Source organism: Oncorhynchus mykiss, chromosome 32 (assembly GCF_013265735.2).
Source record: "Oncorhynchus mykiss isolate Arlee chromosome 32, USDA_OmykA_1.1, whole genome shotgun sequence".
In the NCBI taxonomy this organism is placed as follows: domain Eukaryota; kingdom Metazoa; phylum Chordata; class Actinopteri; order Salmoniformes; family Salmonidae; genus Oncorhynchus; species Oncorhynchus mykiss.
The window spans coordinates 33,772,435-33,788,379 of record NC_050572.1 but is presented as its reverse complement, the minus strand read 5'-3'; the positions used below and the strand labels follow the sequence as shown (position 1 = coordinate 33,788,379).

Genomic DNA, 15,945 nt, shown 5'->3' with positions numbered 1-15,945 from the left:
TTCCCAAATACAGGTGTGCCAAGCTTGTAGCGTCATACCCAAGACGACACAAGGCTGTAATCGCTGCCAAAGTTGCATGAACAAAGTACTGAGTAAAGGGTCTGAATACTTCTGTAAATGTGTATTTTTCAGTTTTCAATTTTTTATAAATGAGCAAAAAATGTCTAAACCTGTTTTTGCTTTGTCATTATCATATATTGTGTGTAAATTGATGAGGAAAAAAACCAATTGAATCCATTTTAGAATAAGGCTGTAACGTAACAAAATGTGGAGTCTGAATACTTTCCGAAGGCACTGTACTTATTCTTCCCTTGATGCAGAAATACCCATTTTTGTATCCTTTTTGGTCAATAAAACAATGTTAACCGTGAATTATGATCAAACTCCGCTTAAAATGGAGTTCAAAATACGTTTTTAAATCTACATACTGGCACTGTAAAATGTATCTCTTTAGTCAAATGCTTGATATTCAATAATTGGTTTTGATAGAATGAATACCTATTTGAAAACACAAAGAGGACGAATAAATAAAAGACATAGAGAGATTGGTCTAAATTTGCACTTTATTCCTAACACTTACTGTTTCATTTGTCCCCCTCCCCCCAAACAACAGGCACACCGATAGCGATGAGTAAGGGGCAGTTTAACAGTTGGGAACAAAATAAGAAAACGGGTTACTAACTCAGAGAGAGCCTTGAGGTAAAAGCAGGTTACTCACAAACAGAAAGGAAATGGGTCGTAACAGATACAAAGTTACAGAGCAGTGTTTTAGTTATCATCAGCATCATAGTTATCATCATCATCATCAAACATCGTTGTATTAAAGAGAACTTTTGCCATTTTTATCGTCAAAAAGAAAAATGCAAAGTTTTTACTTGTAAAAGAAAGAATGTGTGGTGGAGCTCTTTGGTTTTCACTATTGAGGTTTTCATTAGTAAAATCTTTCTTTGCCATCCTCCATTAAATGACCTTTGGATTTAAGCTGTATTGTAGAAAAAAATGTTTAAAAAATAAACAAAGCATATGGGGAAAATTGACTTTGTTCTCTCTTTTACTATATCCACTTGATTTGGGCAAATTGAGTATGTTTGTTCTCTCTTTTACTATATCCTCTCTGATTTGATGTGACGTTCAGACATATTTGTGTTCTCAAGGCCAAAGAAATATCTTAGTTGATGGAGACCTATAAGTTGAGGACATTCTTAATAAGCACATAAAACAAACATTCATAGCCACTTATAACTACTGTATAAAATGGTCACAATTCAAGGCGCATAGCTTCATAGCATTAAGTGCTCTTGAAGACAGTAGTATGTCTTTTGATATCAATGAAGGGTAAATAAATACCATTATGTAGCATTTAGTCTTCGTGAAGACTCCTGAATGTTTATATACACATGGATTAACTGTGTGTGTGTGTGTGTGTTCTCCATGTGTGTGTTGTGTGTGTCGGGTCTCACTGTGGGGGTTTAACTTTGGTATCATTCTCGGGCCACCACAGGAGAGCCCTTCACAGGCACACATACTGTACAGCATCATCATCACGCTAATACCCCACACACACCTTCTCAGAAGAGACATTGCCATAAACACCTCCAGTACCCTCACAGCATTGTCAACAGAAATCAAAGACCCACTGAAGGAGAGACGAGTGGTGCATCTATTTCTGAGGAGTGAGGTCATAGCACGTGTTACCTATAAAACCAGAGGAAACTGCTTACAAACTGTTCTTTTAAAAAGTTTTGGAAAGTCTTGTTCATCAAACTCAATAGCCAGGCCAGTTATTGTATCCCTCTGCTGAGCCAAGACGACCATGGTCACATTAAAGCTTCTGTCTATTTGGTTTTTCATCAAAGTACATGAGGTATATATGACGTCGCTCTCTTGAAATAAAAGACGGGATCAGAGAGCAAGAGAGAGAGAGCTGGAGATCGTATGAACATATAGAGGCATCTAGACGTGTTTGAACTCCTATTGGCACACACAGGTGTAAGTAGAAAAGTGAAAGGAGAAATTTCAGGGGCCACTATTACTCTAAAATGGACCCATTTCATGGATCAGTTTGAATCTCTCTCTCTCTCTCTCTCTCTCTCTCTCTCTCTCTCTGTCAGGTTAGGGCTTTTATCAGTTGAGACGGGCTCTGAGATGACACCCATTACAAGAACAGTCTTTACATTTGGTTTCAGTTTTTGTTTTAAAGCTTGGCCTTTTTGTCTTTGTGTTTTAAAGCATTTTGTCTTCTTGTCTTAATCCCAAGAACGCCTCTCTTCAAAATACAACCTCACAATCCCCAACTATTACAAAGGTCTGAATCCAGAAATAGAAAAAAAAGAATTACATCATTGAATAAATCAATAAACAAACAAGTGAGAGTTCGTAACATACAAATCTTTTGCAAAGAAACTCATCTTCCACCTCACATGAATAGATACACACCTTCAAAACAAAGATCCCAAGAGAGATAGTTTAAAGCTTTTGGTCTAAAATCAAGTCATCGTTATCATCAACATTTTTTATCAAGGATCATTTCACAGCCTTTTATACATTAGCAGTAGAAGATATAGCTTTTTTTCCTACAAAATCTATTGAAGCACTAACAGATACATTCCCTATAAAGGGTAGGTCAACTGGCTTTCAGTTGATTTCCGCCCGCCCCTCCCCACAATATTATCATTGGTTGCCTTTAATATCTGCCTATATGTGCCCAAGTATGCCTCATTTCACGTGTGAAGTTTCATGTGTTTATCGAACAGTATTCTGTGGCACACTGGACAGAAGAGTGTGTTCTGAATCTTTATGGTGTGGTTCATATGCGAGAGAATAGCTCTTTCTACACACTCATTCGGTCTCTCTTTTGCTCTCCTGTCACATACACACCATCCATATCTCACACACAGGTATGTGCGCAATCATGTATGGTAGCATGCCTGAATGCGCGCACACACACACACACACACACACACACACATACACATACCTTTCTCTCTCAACCAGTCTCTCTACATATCTGTCCAGAAAACCCTAGCACAAACACAGTTATCCAACTGTTCCTCTCCGACAATTGTGCATTGATTTGGTTGGTATTTGGTATGTCTGTGTCAAACAGTTTTGCTTTTGGTATTCAGTTTTGGCTTTTTCACAACATTCTTGCTCAAAGAAAACATTTTGGAAGCTACATTTTCACAGTATTATTTCCAACCACCGAATGAAAAAAAAGCCAGAGCACGCCAATAATAGCCCAGACCAGATATGAAAATAGGCAATAAATCACCCCATCATCTCCATTACAAGTAGAAAGCAATGAGACAAAGTCGTACAGCAATCGACAGACCGACCATAAAAAGCAAAAAACGAAAAATATATATTCTTAAATTCAGTTCCGTGAGGTCATCAGCTGTTCCTCCATCCAGGAAAAGGGTGAACAAAGTGAGGTCACAAATGGAGGAGGGAGGAGAGAGTGAGAGAGGGAGCCTCTCAGGCTGTGACAGACTCTAAAGCCTCCTCCTCTTCCTCCTCTTCCTCCTCCACGTCTTTGTCCACAGCGTGTTGTATTTGGTTTTTGGTTTCTCATCTGTTCAGTTTGGTTACTCATACGGAGGTTTTGGTAAGGTTCTTTTTTGGTTTTGGTCCTTCGTTCCAGCTTTCTCCTCCGTTTCCCCCTGCCGTTTCCAACAGATCCTCTTTTTGCCTTTGACTCCTCTGGGCAGTCTTTCTGTTTTCTTCTCGTCTTCTTTTTTTTTTTGGCTCTTTGACCCCATCTTTCGAGGCTAAGGAGAGGGGCAGAAGGGGTGGAGGGCAGGGGGTTGGGGGCTCGGAGGGATGCTGTCCTTTTTTTTGTTGGTGTGGAGTCGTCCTCTGTTATGGGGCGTTTGGTTTTTGACACGGCTGAGGTCTCTGTCTGAACACTTGTTTTCCCTGCTCTTCCGGCCGGGTGAAACAATGCTTTGGTATCCAAGAGTGACTGACTAGAAGTGACTGATATGATGTCAGTGGAATGATATGAAAATGAATTATATTGAGAGAAAAAAAAAACTGGCAAACAAATATAATGAAAGGCATTAAAGATTACTTAGCTTCAACATCTCGATACATTCTAGTGTAGTGTGTGTGTGTGTGTGTGTGTGGGGGTGTGTGTGGGTGTGTGTGTGGGTGTGTGTGTGGGTGTGTGTGTGTGCGTGTGTGTGTGTATGTGTGAGTGTGTGCGTGGGTGTGTCTGTGTGTGTGTGTGTGTGTGTGTGTGTGTGTGTGTGTGTGTGTGTGTGTGTGTGTGTGTGTGTGTGTGTGTGTGTGTGTGTGTATGCATGCGTGCTTGAAGCAACAGCCATTGGAGTACATTTTGGTGTTCATATATACATTGATAAAGATTAGCAAAAAATACAGTCTAAAATAAATGATACAAATACTTTTTGTTTGCAAAATAAGTGGGGAAATTATATTATTTTATACTAATACAATTGCTCAGAGAAAAAGAAAGAAATAAAAGATAAGGATCAGAATGATTCACACCCCAGGTTTTTAATACTCCCTCCCATTGCAAGTATACCTACACTGAGCCTTCAAACAACAGGTAGCCATTGCAAAATTGAGATTTTGTGGTCAATAACCCATTTCTTTGTGGATTTTGATTTGTGTTTGGGGTTATTGTCTTGCTGGGAGATCCACTTGTGGCCAACTGTCAGCCTCCTGGCAGAGGCAACCAGGTTTTTGGTTAAAATGCCCGGTTGGGACTTGGTAAAGTTAATGACGCCGCTGACCTTAAGAAGGGCCCCGGGATCCGTGGAAGCAAAATAGCCCCATAATATCAAAGGTCCACCACCATATTTTAACATTGGCATGAGGTACTTTTATACATATTCTCCTGTTTTTCAAAACCAAACCCACCACTGGTGTGTGTGGCCAAAGAGCTCTAGTTCCATGTCCTTTGACCATAGCACCCGGTTCCAATCCAAGTGCCAGTGCTGTTTATAAAACTCCAGACAGTGCTATGATCAGATGACATGAAAAAAAGATCTCTTTGGCCATGCACACGAGTGGTGGGTTTGGCGTTGAAATACAGAAGAATATGCAGAAATGTACCTCATTACGGTAAAATATGGTGGTGGATCTTTGACATGATGGGGTTATTTTGCCACAAGTGGATCTTCCAGCAAGACAATAACTCCCAAGCACTAATCAAAATCCACAAAGAAAAGTTTAATTGGTCACAAAAATCAACATTTTGCAGTCTCCGGACTTGAACCCCATTGTCGTTTGAATTGAAGAGGGAAGTCCATAAGGGCAGACAAAGGATCTGGAAATATTCTGCGTGGAGGTACGGTCTAACATCCCTCCCAGTGGGTTCTCCAATCTCATCAAACCTTTGAGAAAAAGGCCCAGTGCCCTTATCTTCGCAAGGGGAGGGTGCTAGAGAATTGTACATAAGAAGTTAAGAAACAAAGGAGGCAACAAGATCTCATCATATTAAACAGATGTTGAAGTTAATAGCCCTTAATGACGAGGGTGATTATTATGATGATCATGACAATGAGGATTCAATCAGCAAAATGTGAAATAAACAAAGGAAATTGAATAGGAAAATATACCACAAAATAAGTTGTAAAGTTACTAATTCGAGGTGACAGCTAAATCCACAACACGGCTTTGTACTGTAAATAAAAACTGTACAGCCACTAGAGGTAGGCAAAGATATGTGGGAGGACTGACACTACTAACATATCTATATCAAATCATGCTCATTTGGTATGACATAACCCAATGCTCAAATCATATAAAATACAAAAATAAGTGTTGAAAACGTTAAAAAAATTAAAAATACTAATAATATTCCGATGAAATCATACATGCTTTTGAGTGTGGTTGATGTGCTGATCCGGAACAGATCAGAATCAACAGTCTTTTAAGTAAAGCTTTTCTCTCCATTTTTTTGGTTTCAGTTTTTGGTATTTCGGTTTTGGAGATTTTGGCATGTTTGTCATTGTTTATCTTTGTGTGTTTTTTCCCTTCTAGGTTTTTTAAAAATGTGGTTTTCTTTCCATCCATCCACTGAAGCTTGTTGAAAGTCTTTCCTTCCTTTCCTGTCCTTGCCACCCATCTCTCACACAAAGTCTTAGTTCAGTTGTCATCCCTGCCCTCTTTTCAGCTGTTTGTTTTTAGCGCATTTGTTCTTTTCCATAGAAAGGAGTAAATGTACATTAGCATTCACTGCCGACAAAACGTTCCACAATGCCACCTCTCCAACTGTATGGATAGATCATTTTTTTTGGTTTAAATCTCCACCGTTCTCCTGTTCTCTCCTCCTCTCCATTCTTCCTCGCTCTCATCTTCCTCTTTCAATCTGTGTATTTTTTGGCTTTGAAAGACTCCGGGAGAGAGAGCGAAGGCGACAAATGGAGGGAGAGAGAGATGGCTTTGGTTGAAAGGCGAGGTGTTTCTGTAAAGCTCCACTAAAACTCCTCCTCCTCCTCCACCTTCCGACAGGAACCTTTGGGTTGTGTCGTCGTCACTCGGCCATGGCCCCACCAAGCGGCGGCGGTGAGGCTTCGCTGAACGAGCAGAAGGAGGCAGGGCTGGAGCAGGGAGAGGCGGAGCAGGAGTTGACGTCCATGCCGCTGGCGCGGGGGGGCGGAGAGTCGCCCCTGGGACCGCCGACCAATCCCACACAGGCTTGGTGGGACGCCATAGGCAGGAGGGTGTGGCGGTTGAGGAATAGGGAGGGGCGAACCCCAGCCCCGCCCAGGATCATCTGACCTCCGGCCTCAAGACTGGAAATGGGCAGCTGCCCACCACTGGCAGCCAGAGCTGAACCATGATAGAGGGAAGGGACGGGGTGAAAGAGGCAGGTGGAAGGGACGGGGTGAGAGAGGCAGGTGGAAGGGGTGAGAGAGGCAGGTGGAAGGGGTGAAAGAGGCAGGTGGAAGGGACGGGGTGAGAGAGGCAGGTGGAAGGGACGGGGTGAGAGAGGCAGGTGGAAGGGACGGGGTGAGAGAGGCAGGTGGAAGGGACGGGGTGAGAGAGGCAGGTGGAAGGGGTGAGAGAGGCAGGTGGAAGGGATGGGGTGAGAGAGGCAGGTGGAAGGGACGGGGTGAGAGAGGCAGGTGGAAGGGACGGGGTGAGAGAGGCAGGTGGAAGGGACGGGGTGAGAGAGGCAGGTGGAAGGGACGGGGTGAGAGAGGCAGGTGGAGGGGACGGGGTGAGAGAGGCAGGTGGAGGGGAAGGGGTGAGAGAGGCAGGTGGAAGGGACAGGGTGAGAGAGGCAGGTGGAGGGGAAGGGGTGAGAGAGGCAGGTGGAAGGGGTGAGAGAGGCACGTGGAAGGGACGGGGTGAGAGAGGCAGGTGGAAGGGGTGAGAGAGGCAGGTGGAAGGGACGGGGTGAGAGAGGCAGGTGGAAGGGGTGAGAGAGGCAGGTGGAAGGGACAGGGTGAGAGAGGCAGGTGGAGGGGACGGGGTGAGAGAGGCAGGTGGAAGGGACGGGGTGAGAGAGGCAGGTGGAAGGGGTGAGAGAGGCAGGTGGAAGGGACGGGGTGAGAGAGGCAGGTGGAAGGGACAGGGTGAGAGAGGCAGGTGGAAGGGACAGGGTGAGAGAGGCAGGTGGAAGGGGTGAGATAGGCAGGTGGAAGGGACAGGGTGAGAGAGGCAGGTGGAGGGGACGGGGTGAGAGAGGCAGGTGGAAGGGGTGAGAGAGGCAGGTGGAAGGGACAGGGTGAGAGAGGCAGGTGGAAGGGACAGGGTGAGAGAGGCAGGTGGAAGGGGTGAGATAGGCAGGTGGAAGGGACAGGGTGAGAGAGGCAGGTGGAGGGGACGGGGTGAGAGAGGCAGGTGGAAGGGGTGAGAGAGGCAGGTGGAAGGGACAGGGTGAGAGAGGCAGGTGGAAGGGACGGGGTGAGAGAGGCAGGTGGAAGGGACAGGGTGAAAGAGGCAGGTGGAAGGGGTGAGAGAGGCAGGTGGAAGGGGTGAGAGAGGCAGGTGGAAGGGACAGGGTGAGAGAGGCAGGTGGAAGGGACGGGGTGAGAGAGGCAGGTGGAAGGGGTGAGAGAGGCAGGTGGAAGGGGTGAGAGAGGCAGGTGGAAGGGACAGGGTGAGAGAGGCAGGTGGAAGGGGTGAGAGAGGCAGGTGGAAGGGACAGGGTGAGAGAGGCAGGTGGAAGGATTGGAAGGGGAAAAGAAAGGTAGAGGAGAAAGAATATAAGTTAATACACCTACCAGAGATACGTGGGCATCGATTTGGGTGACACTGTAACTGATTACATGGTGAGATGAAGGATGGCGATGACGAAGGTGAGATGACGGATGGCGATGACGATGGTGAGATATTGCAACAGATGAGAGAAAGTAGTGTGACTAAAGCAGGGAGAGCTTAGTCAGCCAGAGCTTGCAGGAAAGCTAACTCATACTTGGCACATACGCACAGACACACGACACTCACATTATCTACTTGGCGGCGATACGGATGGGATGGTGTGAAGACATGCAATTTCAATTGATTTGAAATCCCATGTTGAAATGATAGCAAACTGAGGCACATATTCCTTTCTGCCTTGAGATCTGCACGGTTAACTCAACATTTTCTCCTCTTGGCATCAGAGCTTGATGTAGGTGAGAGTCAGAGTTGCGCGCGCTTATTACAAATCAGAATACTAATCCATCATCTGGATAGACACTGATTTTGTCAGACTAACACACCTTGCATTGTGGCCAGGGGATTGCTGCTGATGAGAGCCTGGTTCATCCCTGTGCTTACTCCCATCATTGTGTTCCTGGAATATGTATGGATCCATATTCATCCATGTGCACATACACACACACATTAAAATACACATTCAAACAGACACACACATGCAGAGATGGAGAAAGGACCAAGAGGGTTAATCGAGAAAGGACCAAGAGGGTTAATCGAGAAAGCACCAAGAAGGTTAAGTGAAAGCTCATTAATCAAACGCCCTCATTTATGTCTGATATGGAAGCACAACATGATTTGATTGTATGCATTGGCCTGTTTCTGAGTCTGGGTTGACTAGCACGTCTATGCCTGCAGACAAACACTGCCGTTCAAAAGTTTAGGGTCACTTAGAAATGTCCTTGTTTTTGAAAGAAAAGCACATTTTTTTGCCCATTAAAATATCATCAAATTGATCAGAAATACAGTGTAGACATTGTTAATGTTGTAAATGAATATTGTAGCTGGAAACGGCAGATTTTTTATGGAATATCTACCTAGGCGTACAGAGGCCCATTATCAGCAACCTCCTATGTTCCAGGAGTGATGGTATTAGCTAATCCAAGTTTATAATTTTAAAAGGCTAATTGATCATTAGAAAACCCTTTTGCAATTATGTTAGCACAGCTGAAAAACTGTTGTCCTGATTAAAGAAGCAATAAAACTGGCCTTCTTTAGACTAGTTGAGTATCTGTGGCATCAGCATTGTTACCGGCTCAAAATGGCCAGAAACTTTCTTCTGAAACTCATAAGTCTATTGTTGTTCTGAGAAAGGAAGGCTATTCCATGTGAGAAATTGCCAAGAAACTGAAGATCTCGTACAACACTGTGTACTACTCCCTTCACAGGACAGCGCAAACTGTCTCTAACCAGAATAGAAAGAGGAGTGGGAGGCCCCAGGGCACAACTGAGCAAGAGGACAAGTACATTACAGTGTCTAGTTTGAGAAACAGACGCCTCACAAGTCCTCAACTGACAGCTTCATTAAATAGTACCCGCAAAACACCAGTCTCAACGTCAACAGTGAAGAAGCGACTCCGGGATGCTGGGCTTCTAGGCAGAGTTGCAAAGTAAAAGCCATATCTCAGACTGGCCAAGGAAAAGAAAATATGATGGCCAAAAGAACACAGACACTGGACAGAGGAACTCAGACAGTTTGCGCTGTTCTGTGAAGGGAGTAGTACACAGCGTTTCTTGGCAATTTCTCACATGGAATAGCCTTCATTTCTCAGAACAAGAATAGACTGACAAGTTTCAGAAGAAAGGTCTTTGTTTCTGGCCATTTTGAGTTGGAAATCAAGCCCACAAATGCAGACGCTCCAGATACTCAACCAGTCTAAAGAAGGCCAGTTTTATTGCTTCTTTAATCAGAACAACAGCTTTCAGCTGTGCTAAGATAATTGCAAAAGGGTTATCTAATGATCAATTAGCCTTTTAAAATGATAAACTTGGATTAGCTAACACAACGTGCTATTGGAACACAGAAGTGATGGATGCTGATAATGGGCCTCTGTACGCCAATGTAGATATTCCATAACAAATCTGCTGTTCCCAGCTACAATAGTCATTTACAACAACAACAATGTCTACACTGTATTTCTGATCCATTTTAATGTTATTTTAATTGACAAAAAAATGTGCTTTTCTTTCAAAAACAAGGACATTTCTAAGTGACCCCAAACTTTTGAACAGTCTTGTATGTGCATGTTTCTTCATATGTGTGAGAACTTGCAGATTTGCTGCAAAACAGGTGGGGTGGCTTAACATACCACATGTCGTCGCATACCATGAATTCCCAGCAAGTCAGTAAATATCACCAATTCCAGTTTATTGTTTGCGTTCACAGTTTAGCAGATGTTATAGCAGATGTTATAGCAGATGCAGCGAAATGCTTGTAAGTCTCAGAATGTCAGTTACGCTAGGTACTGTAGCTTGTCATTGCGTGCATTCTGCTGTTTATTTAATCAATCTATTCAACCTGAATCTAACTAGATAGGTCCATTGGGAAATTATTCTAATTTGAAATGACATCCTGGCAAAGTGGTGAAACACAGAAAAGTGTGTTGAGGATTCAGTGTTAGGAGTCAGTGTTAGATTGAGCACATGTGCAGTAGTCGTTGACCGTGCAAAGGGTAGAGAGAGGATAGAGGAGATCACAGGTTTTGAGTTATATAATCAGGGGACACTAACCCAGCATCTACTATCAAAGTGTATTTGTTTGAGTATGCGCGATTGTTCAGTGTTAGATTGAGTAAGTGTAGAGCAGTAGGAGAGAGAGAGACTCACCCAGCGTTCAGGCTGTGGGCACTGAGGGTGGGAGGGGCGTTGCTGGCTGTGCTGTGTGGAGGCGGAGTCACAGAGGAGGGGGCGGAGCTCATAGTTGCAGAGCCACTGGGGGTCAGAGGGCAGGGGGTCAGAGGGCAGGTTGCCGAGGGCGATGGGCTGGTCACTGAGAAAGCGAGAGAGAGAGAACCATCAGTAATAGGAGTGGTATACAGTACATTTGGTTACATTGATTACAGGAGGTTGGTGGTACCATTATTGGGGAGGACGGGCTTGTGTTAATGACTAGAGCGGAATCAGTGGAACGGTCTCAAATACAATCAAACACATGGTCTCCATTATTATGAGCTGTTCTTCCCTCAGCAGCCTACTGTGACATCGGTACGTTGTCCCAATGCCCATTGGTACTGGGTTTGAGAACCATCTGAACTCGCCTCTGTCTTAGTCCACTAAAGGGAATTTAGACCTCTGGCACTTGTGGCCTAGCTTCACAAAAACACAAATGTATCCAAAAATTCATTTCCTCACCGGTTGTGCTGAGGCTGGTGGCAGCCTGGTGCAGCCCCTGACTAGACATCTGGCAAGAGAGAGAAAGAAAGAAAGAAAGCAAGATAGAGAGAGAAAGAAAGAGAAAAAAAAAGGCAGAAAGAGAGAGAAAGAGAAAGTGTGAGAGAGAGAGGTGGATAGGTTGTGAGCAGGAGAGAGACAGAAGAAACACGCTCTCGTGGTGTAACTGTGATGACGTGTGGGTTGGGTGTGTAACGTATCACACCTCATACAACACTGTGTTTGCACGGCGCTGAGAGTGGAGCAGTGCTGGATGGGTTAGGCCACAGGGTCATACATGGGGTCGTGCAGAGGGAGGGGGCATGTCCATAGATACAGAGAGTCAAAGATCTATTCCTCTCATGATGACAGACTTGTATTTAGACAGAGTTTGTTTCCAAACTAAGGAACAGGGAGGCAAGGGACCAAAGGCCTGCCAATGACAGGCATGGTGAGGGTTGGTGGGGAGGGTGGGATGGGGTGAGGTGAGTGCGGGGTCATACCATGTGTGGGTTGTAGCAGGGGGGTTTGTGCGTCACAAGGGAGGACTGGCTGGGCAGGGGAGGGGTGGCACTGCAGGGGTTGATGCGTTTCTCTTTCTGGCGCCGGTTGCAGAACCAGACCCGGATCACCTCCTTCTCCATGTTGAGCTGCTTTCCCATCAGGAGGATCTCCTCTGAGTTAGGCTTCTGGTTCTGAAGGGAACACGGTCAGAAATCATGATCAAACATGTTGTCATAGGCCACAAACATTATATATCGCATAAATCAGACATGTTGTCAATGTTACTTTCAATAGTGGTATTTAGATAATGAAATGTTCATAAAAAAAAAAGGGAAATAAACTTCATTAAACTGTTGTGGACAGAATCGTTGGTTTATGTACTCTACTGCGAGTGCAGTGTAGAGAGTACTATGTGATTTGAGTGGGTTCCCCAGGGGTCTGTTGTGGGACCTCTCTCTTTCTCACCGAGATGAAGTTGCGCTCTAAGGCCACGCGGACGTTGGTCTCAATGCTGGTGCGTTTCTTCCTGCGGCGCCCCGTCATGCCCTCAAACCCCATCATGGGGGAGGAGAGAGAGCTGGGGCTGGGAAGCATGTTGTCTATCGCCATGGTCTCTGCATCGTTTAGCCACTTCTCAAGCAGAGGCTTGAGCTTGCACATGTTCTTAAAGCTCAGGTTGAGGGCCTCGAAGCGAGAGATGGTGGTCTGGCTGAAGTCATTCCCATACAGTTTCCCCATTGCCATGCCAACGTCACCCTGGGAGGGGAGATAATTTGTGTTAAACGTTCATCTTCATTCAGGCGTCCAGCGCCTCCTGACCCCCGTCACTGCAAACACACACACTCCGACACCATGTGAAGCCTAGCTTGATCTAATTGCTCACGCTCCTCTTGACCTCTATCACATTTCACATTTCATTGCACACACACACACACACACACACACACACACACACACACACACACGTACCTGTGTGAAGCCCAATTTGATGCGTCTCTGTTTGAAGGTGCGGGCGAACTGCTCCAGCTCCTCCAGGTCACTTGGCTCCTCACCGTGCGGGCCAGAGGTCACCGAGGTCATGGGGGCGGCCGAGGCCCCGGAGGTCACGCCGCCGTCCCCGCTCTTGTCCCTCTGTAACGACGTGAGGCCGTCACCGTGACGACGCTACAGTGCGTGAGACATAAACCAATATCATTGCTGTCGAATGGAAAAGGGGGGCTGGCACACCGACATTAGCTATTGATGGCTGATGAAAGATCTATGGCGAGGTTGTGAAGATTAATTTTCTTGACTTAATTCATTTACTTACAAGTATGTAGTACAAGTATGTTATAAAGTGTAGTCTCAACACACACACACACATTCGAGGTGGTTTTCAATAATACTACACCTGTGCTTGCAGTCCCAGCCTGGGTGGCGTAGTTAGAAGACTCCCCTGGCTTTGCTGATGCTGAGGTAGCGAAATTAAATTTGGTGTCGAGAGTAAACCTGAGGAACACAACGGACAAGGAGTTAACACTATTGGTATTGTAATTATATGAACACTATTGTATTTTAACTGTATTCTAACACTTTATTCTAACTCGTTTTAGAACTAAGCAGTTAGATCATAATGCCAAGCTATACATTGTTTTGTGCAAAGAGTAAGTCACAGTGTTGATGATGGTGGTTCCCACTTACTTAGTAGGTCCCACTTACCCTGCTGCCCCTGTTGTCCCTGGGCCTGAGGCAGGAGGAACTGAGGAGACTGCAGGTGATGGCCGGGCATCAGGACTAACTGCTGCAGCTGCAACAGTTGCTGGATATCCTACGGGAGGGAGGGAGGGTCAACAAGTCTTGTATGATTTCTGAAAAGAGCAACACACACACCCTTGGAGGAAATATAATGCAAAGAAATGAGCAAAGCCCCAGCCTTTAAAGTAACATCACCCAAGAGTATATGGAGAAACACTTCTGACATAGACAAGTGTTGGTTAGTGAGTTAAATTGGCTTAAAGCTGGTCATATCTGATCCGTGACTGGACGCTCCTACCTGGGCGGTGAGCTGGATAGGCTGAGAGAGCGTGAGCTGAGGCTGGGCATGCTCTTGTTTGGTCAGCTGCTGCTGCTGCTGTTGTTGCTGCTGCTGCTGATTGGCTTGGGCTGCTGCGTGGGCGGCATGAGCAGCGTGAGCCGCGTTGGACTGCTGCACGGCAGCGGCCAGGAGTTGAGCCTGGGCCTGCTGAAGCAACAGCTGCTGCTGCGCAGGCAAGAGGGCAGCCAGCTGAGGAACAGGAGGAAGAGGAGGAGGGGGAGGAAAGGGTAGGGTTTGCCCAAAGAGAGGAGGGGGGAAAAGCAAAAGAGGTAGAGAATAGTGTCACTCAGCGTTTGCGGCAGGCAGGAAGAGGCAGAGGTGGGATCAATTCCATTTGAATTCAGTCAATTCAGGAATGAGGAAAATCTGAATCGACAGAATTGAGTTGAAATGGATTTCGCCCCAATCTTGGTAAGACGCAAGCAAGAGCGAAGCAGAAGAAGCCTACCCTAACCGCCTACACACTACACTCTTAGAAAAAAAGGTGCTATCTAGAACCTTAAATGGTTCTTTGCCTGTCCCCATAGAAGAACCCTTTGAAGAACCCTTTTTGGTTCCATGTAGAACCCTTTTGTGTTCCATGTAAAAGCCTTTCTACTAGAGGTCGACCGATTAATCGGAATGGCCGATTAATTAGGGCCGATTTTCAAGTTTTCATAACAATTGGAAATCGGTCATTTTGGACACCGATTTGGCAGATTTTTACATTTTTTTACTATTATTTTTTTTTTTTAACCTTTATTTAACTAGGCAAGTCAGTTAAGAACACATTCTTATTTTCAATGACGGCCTAGGAACGGTGGGTTAACTGCCTTGTTCAGGGGCAGAACGACAGATTTTTAGCTTGTCAGCTCTGGGATTTAATCTTGCAACCTTACAGTTAACTAGTCCAACGCTCTAACCACCTGCCTCTCATTGCACTCCACGAGGAGCCTGCCTGTTACGCAAATGCATTAAGAAGCCAAGGTAGGTGGCTAGCTAGCATTAAATTTATCTTATAAAAAAACAATCAATCAATCATAATCACTAGTTAACTACACATGGTTGATGATATTACTAGTTTATCTAGCGTGTCCTGCGTTGCATATTATCGATGTGGTGCGCATTTGCGAAAAAGGACTGCCGTTGCTCCAACGTGTACCTAACCATAAACATCAATGCCTTTCTTAAAATCAATACACAGTCCTGCATATTTAGTTAATATTGCCTGCTAACATGAATTTCTTTTAACTAGGGAAATGATGTCACTTCTCTTGCAACAGAGTCAGGGTATATGCAGCAGTTTGGGCTGCCTGGCTCGCTGCGAACTGTGTGAAGACTATTTCTTCCTAACAAAGACAGCCAAACGGGGGGATGATTTAACAAAAGCACATTTGCGAAAAAGTACAATCGTTGCACGTACCTAACCATAAACATCAATGCCTTTCTTGAAATCAATACACAGAAGTATATATTTTTAAACCAGCATATTTAGCTAAAATAAACCCAGGTTAACAGGTAATATTAACCAGGTGAAATTGTGTCACTTCTCTTGCGTTCATTGCATGCAGTCAGGGTATTTGCAACAGTTTGGGCCGCCTGGCTCGTTGCGAACTAATTTGCCAGAATTTTACGTAATTATGACATAACATTGAAGGTTGTACAATGTAACAGGAATATTTAGACTTATGGATGCCACCCGTTAGATAAAATACGGAACGGTTCTGTATTTCACTGAAAGAATAAACGTTTTGTTTTCGAGATGATAGTTTCCGGATTCGACCATATTAATGACCTAAGGCTCGTATTTCTGTGTGTTATTATGTTATAATTAAGTCTATGATTTG

The 15,945-nt window shown here is 44.8% G+C and overlaps 1 protein-coding gene across 3 annotated transcripts in view; it reads right to left on the bottom strand.

Annotated features, from left to right (window-relative positions):
* Positions 1–1,008: 1,008 nt before the first annotated feature.
* Positions 1,009–15,945, bottom strand: part of LOC110488367 (POU domain, class 2, transcription factor 2-like) — a 52,309-nt gene continuing 37,372 nt past the window's right edge. Inside the window, exons 6-15 of one of the 3 annotated variants that reach the window (XM_036971337.1) lie at positions 14,078–14,308; positions 13,726–13,852; positions 13,436–13,533; positions 13,015–13,209; positions 12,511–12,801; positions 12,045–12,236; positions 11,524–11,572; positions 10,999–11,161; positions 8,679–8,752; positions 1,009–6,798 (exon numbers count right to left, since the gene is read on the bottom strand). In XM_036971337.1, the coding sequence (XP_036827232.1) occupies positions 6,500–6,798; positions 8,679–8,752; positions 10,999–11,161; positions 11,524–11,572; positions 12,045–12,236; positions 12,511–12,801; positions 13,015–13,209; positions 13,436–13,533; positions 13,726–13,852; positions 14,078–14,308 (1,719 nt within the window). In that variant the 3' untranslated portion in view covers positions 1,009–6,499. The remainder of the gene's footprint in view (positions 6,799–8,678; positions 8,753–10,998; positions 11,162–11,523; positions 11,573–12,044; positions 12,237–12,510; positions 12,802–13,014; positions 13,210–13,435; positions 13,534–13,725; positions 13,853–14,077; positions 14,309–15,945) is intronic. The other 2 variants (XM_036971338.1, XM_036971339.1) reach the window with 2 other exon arrangements.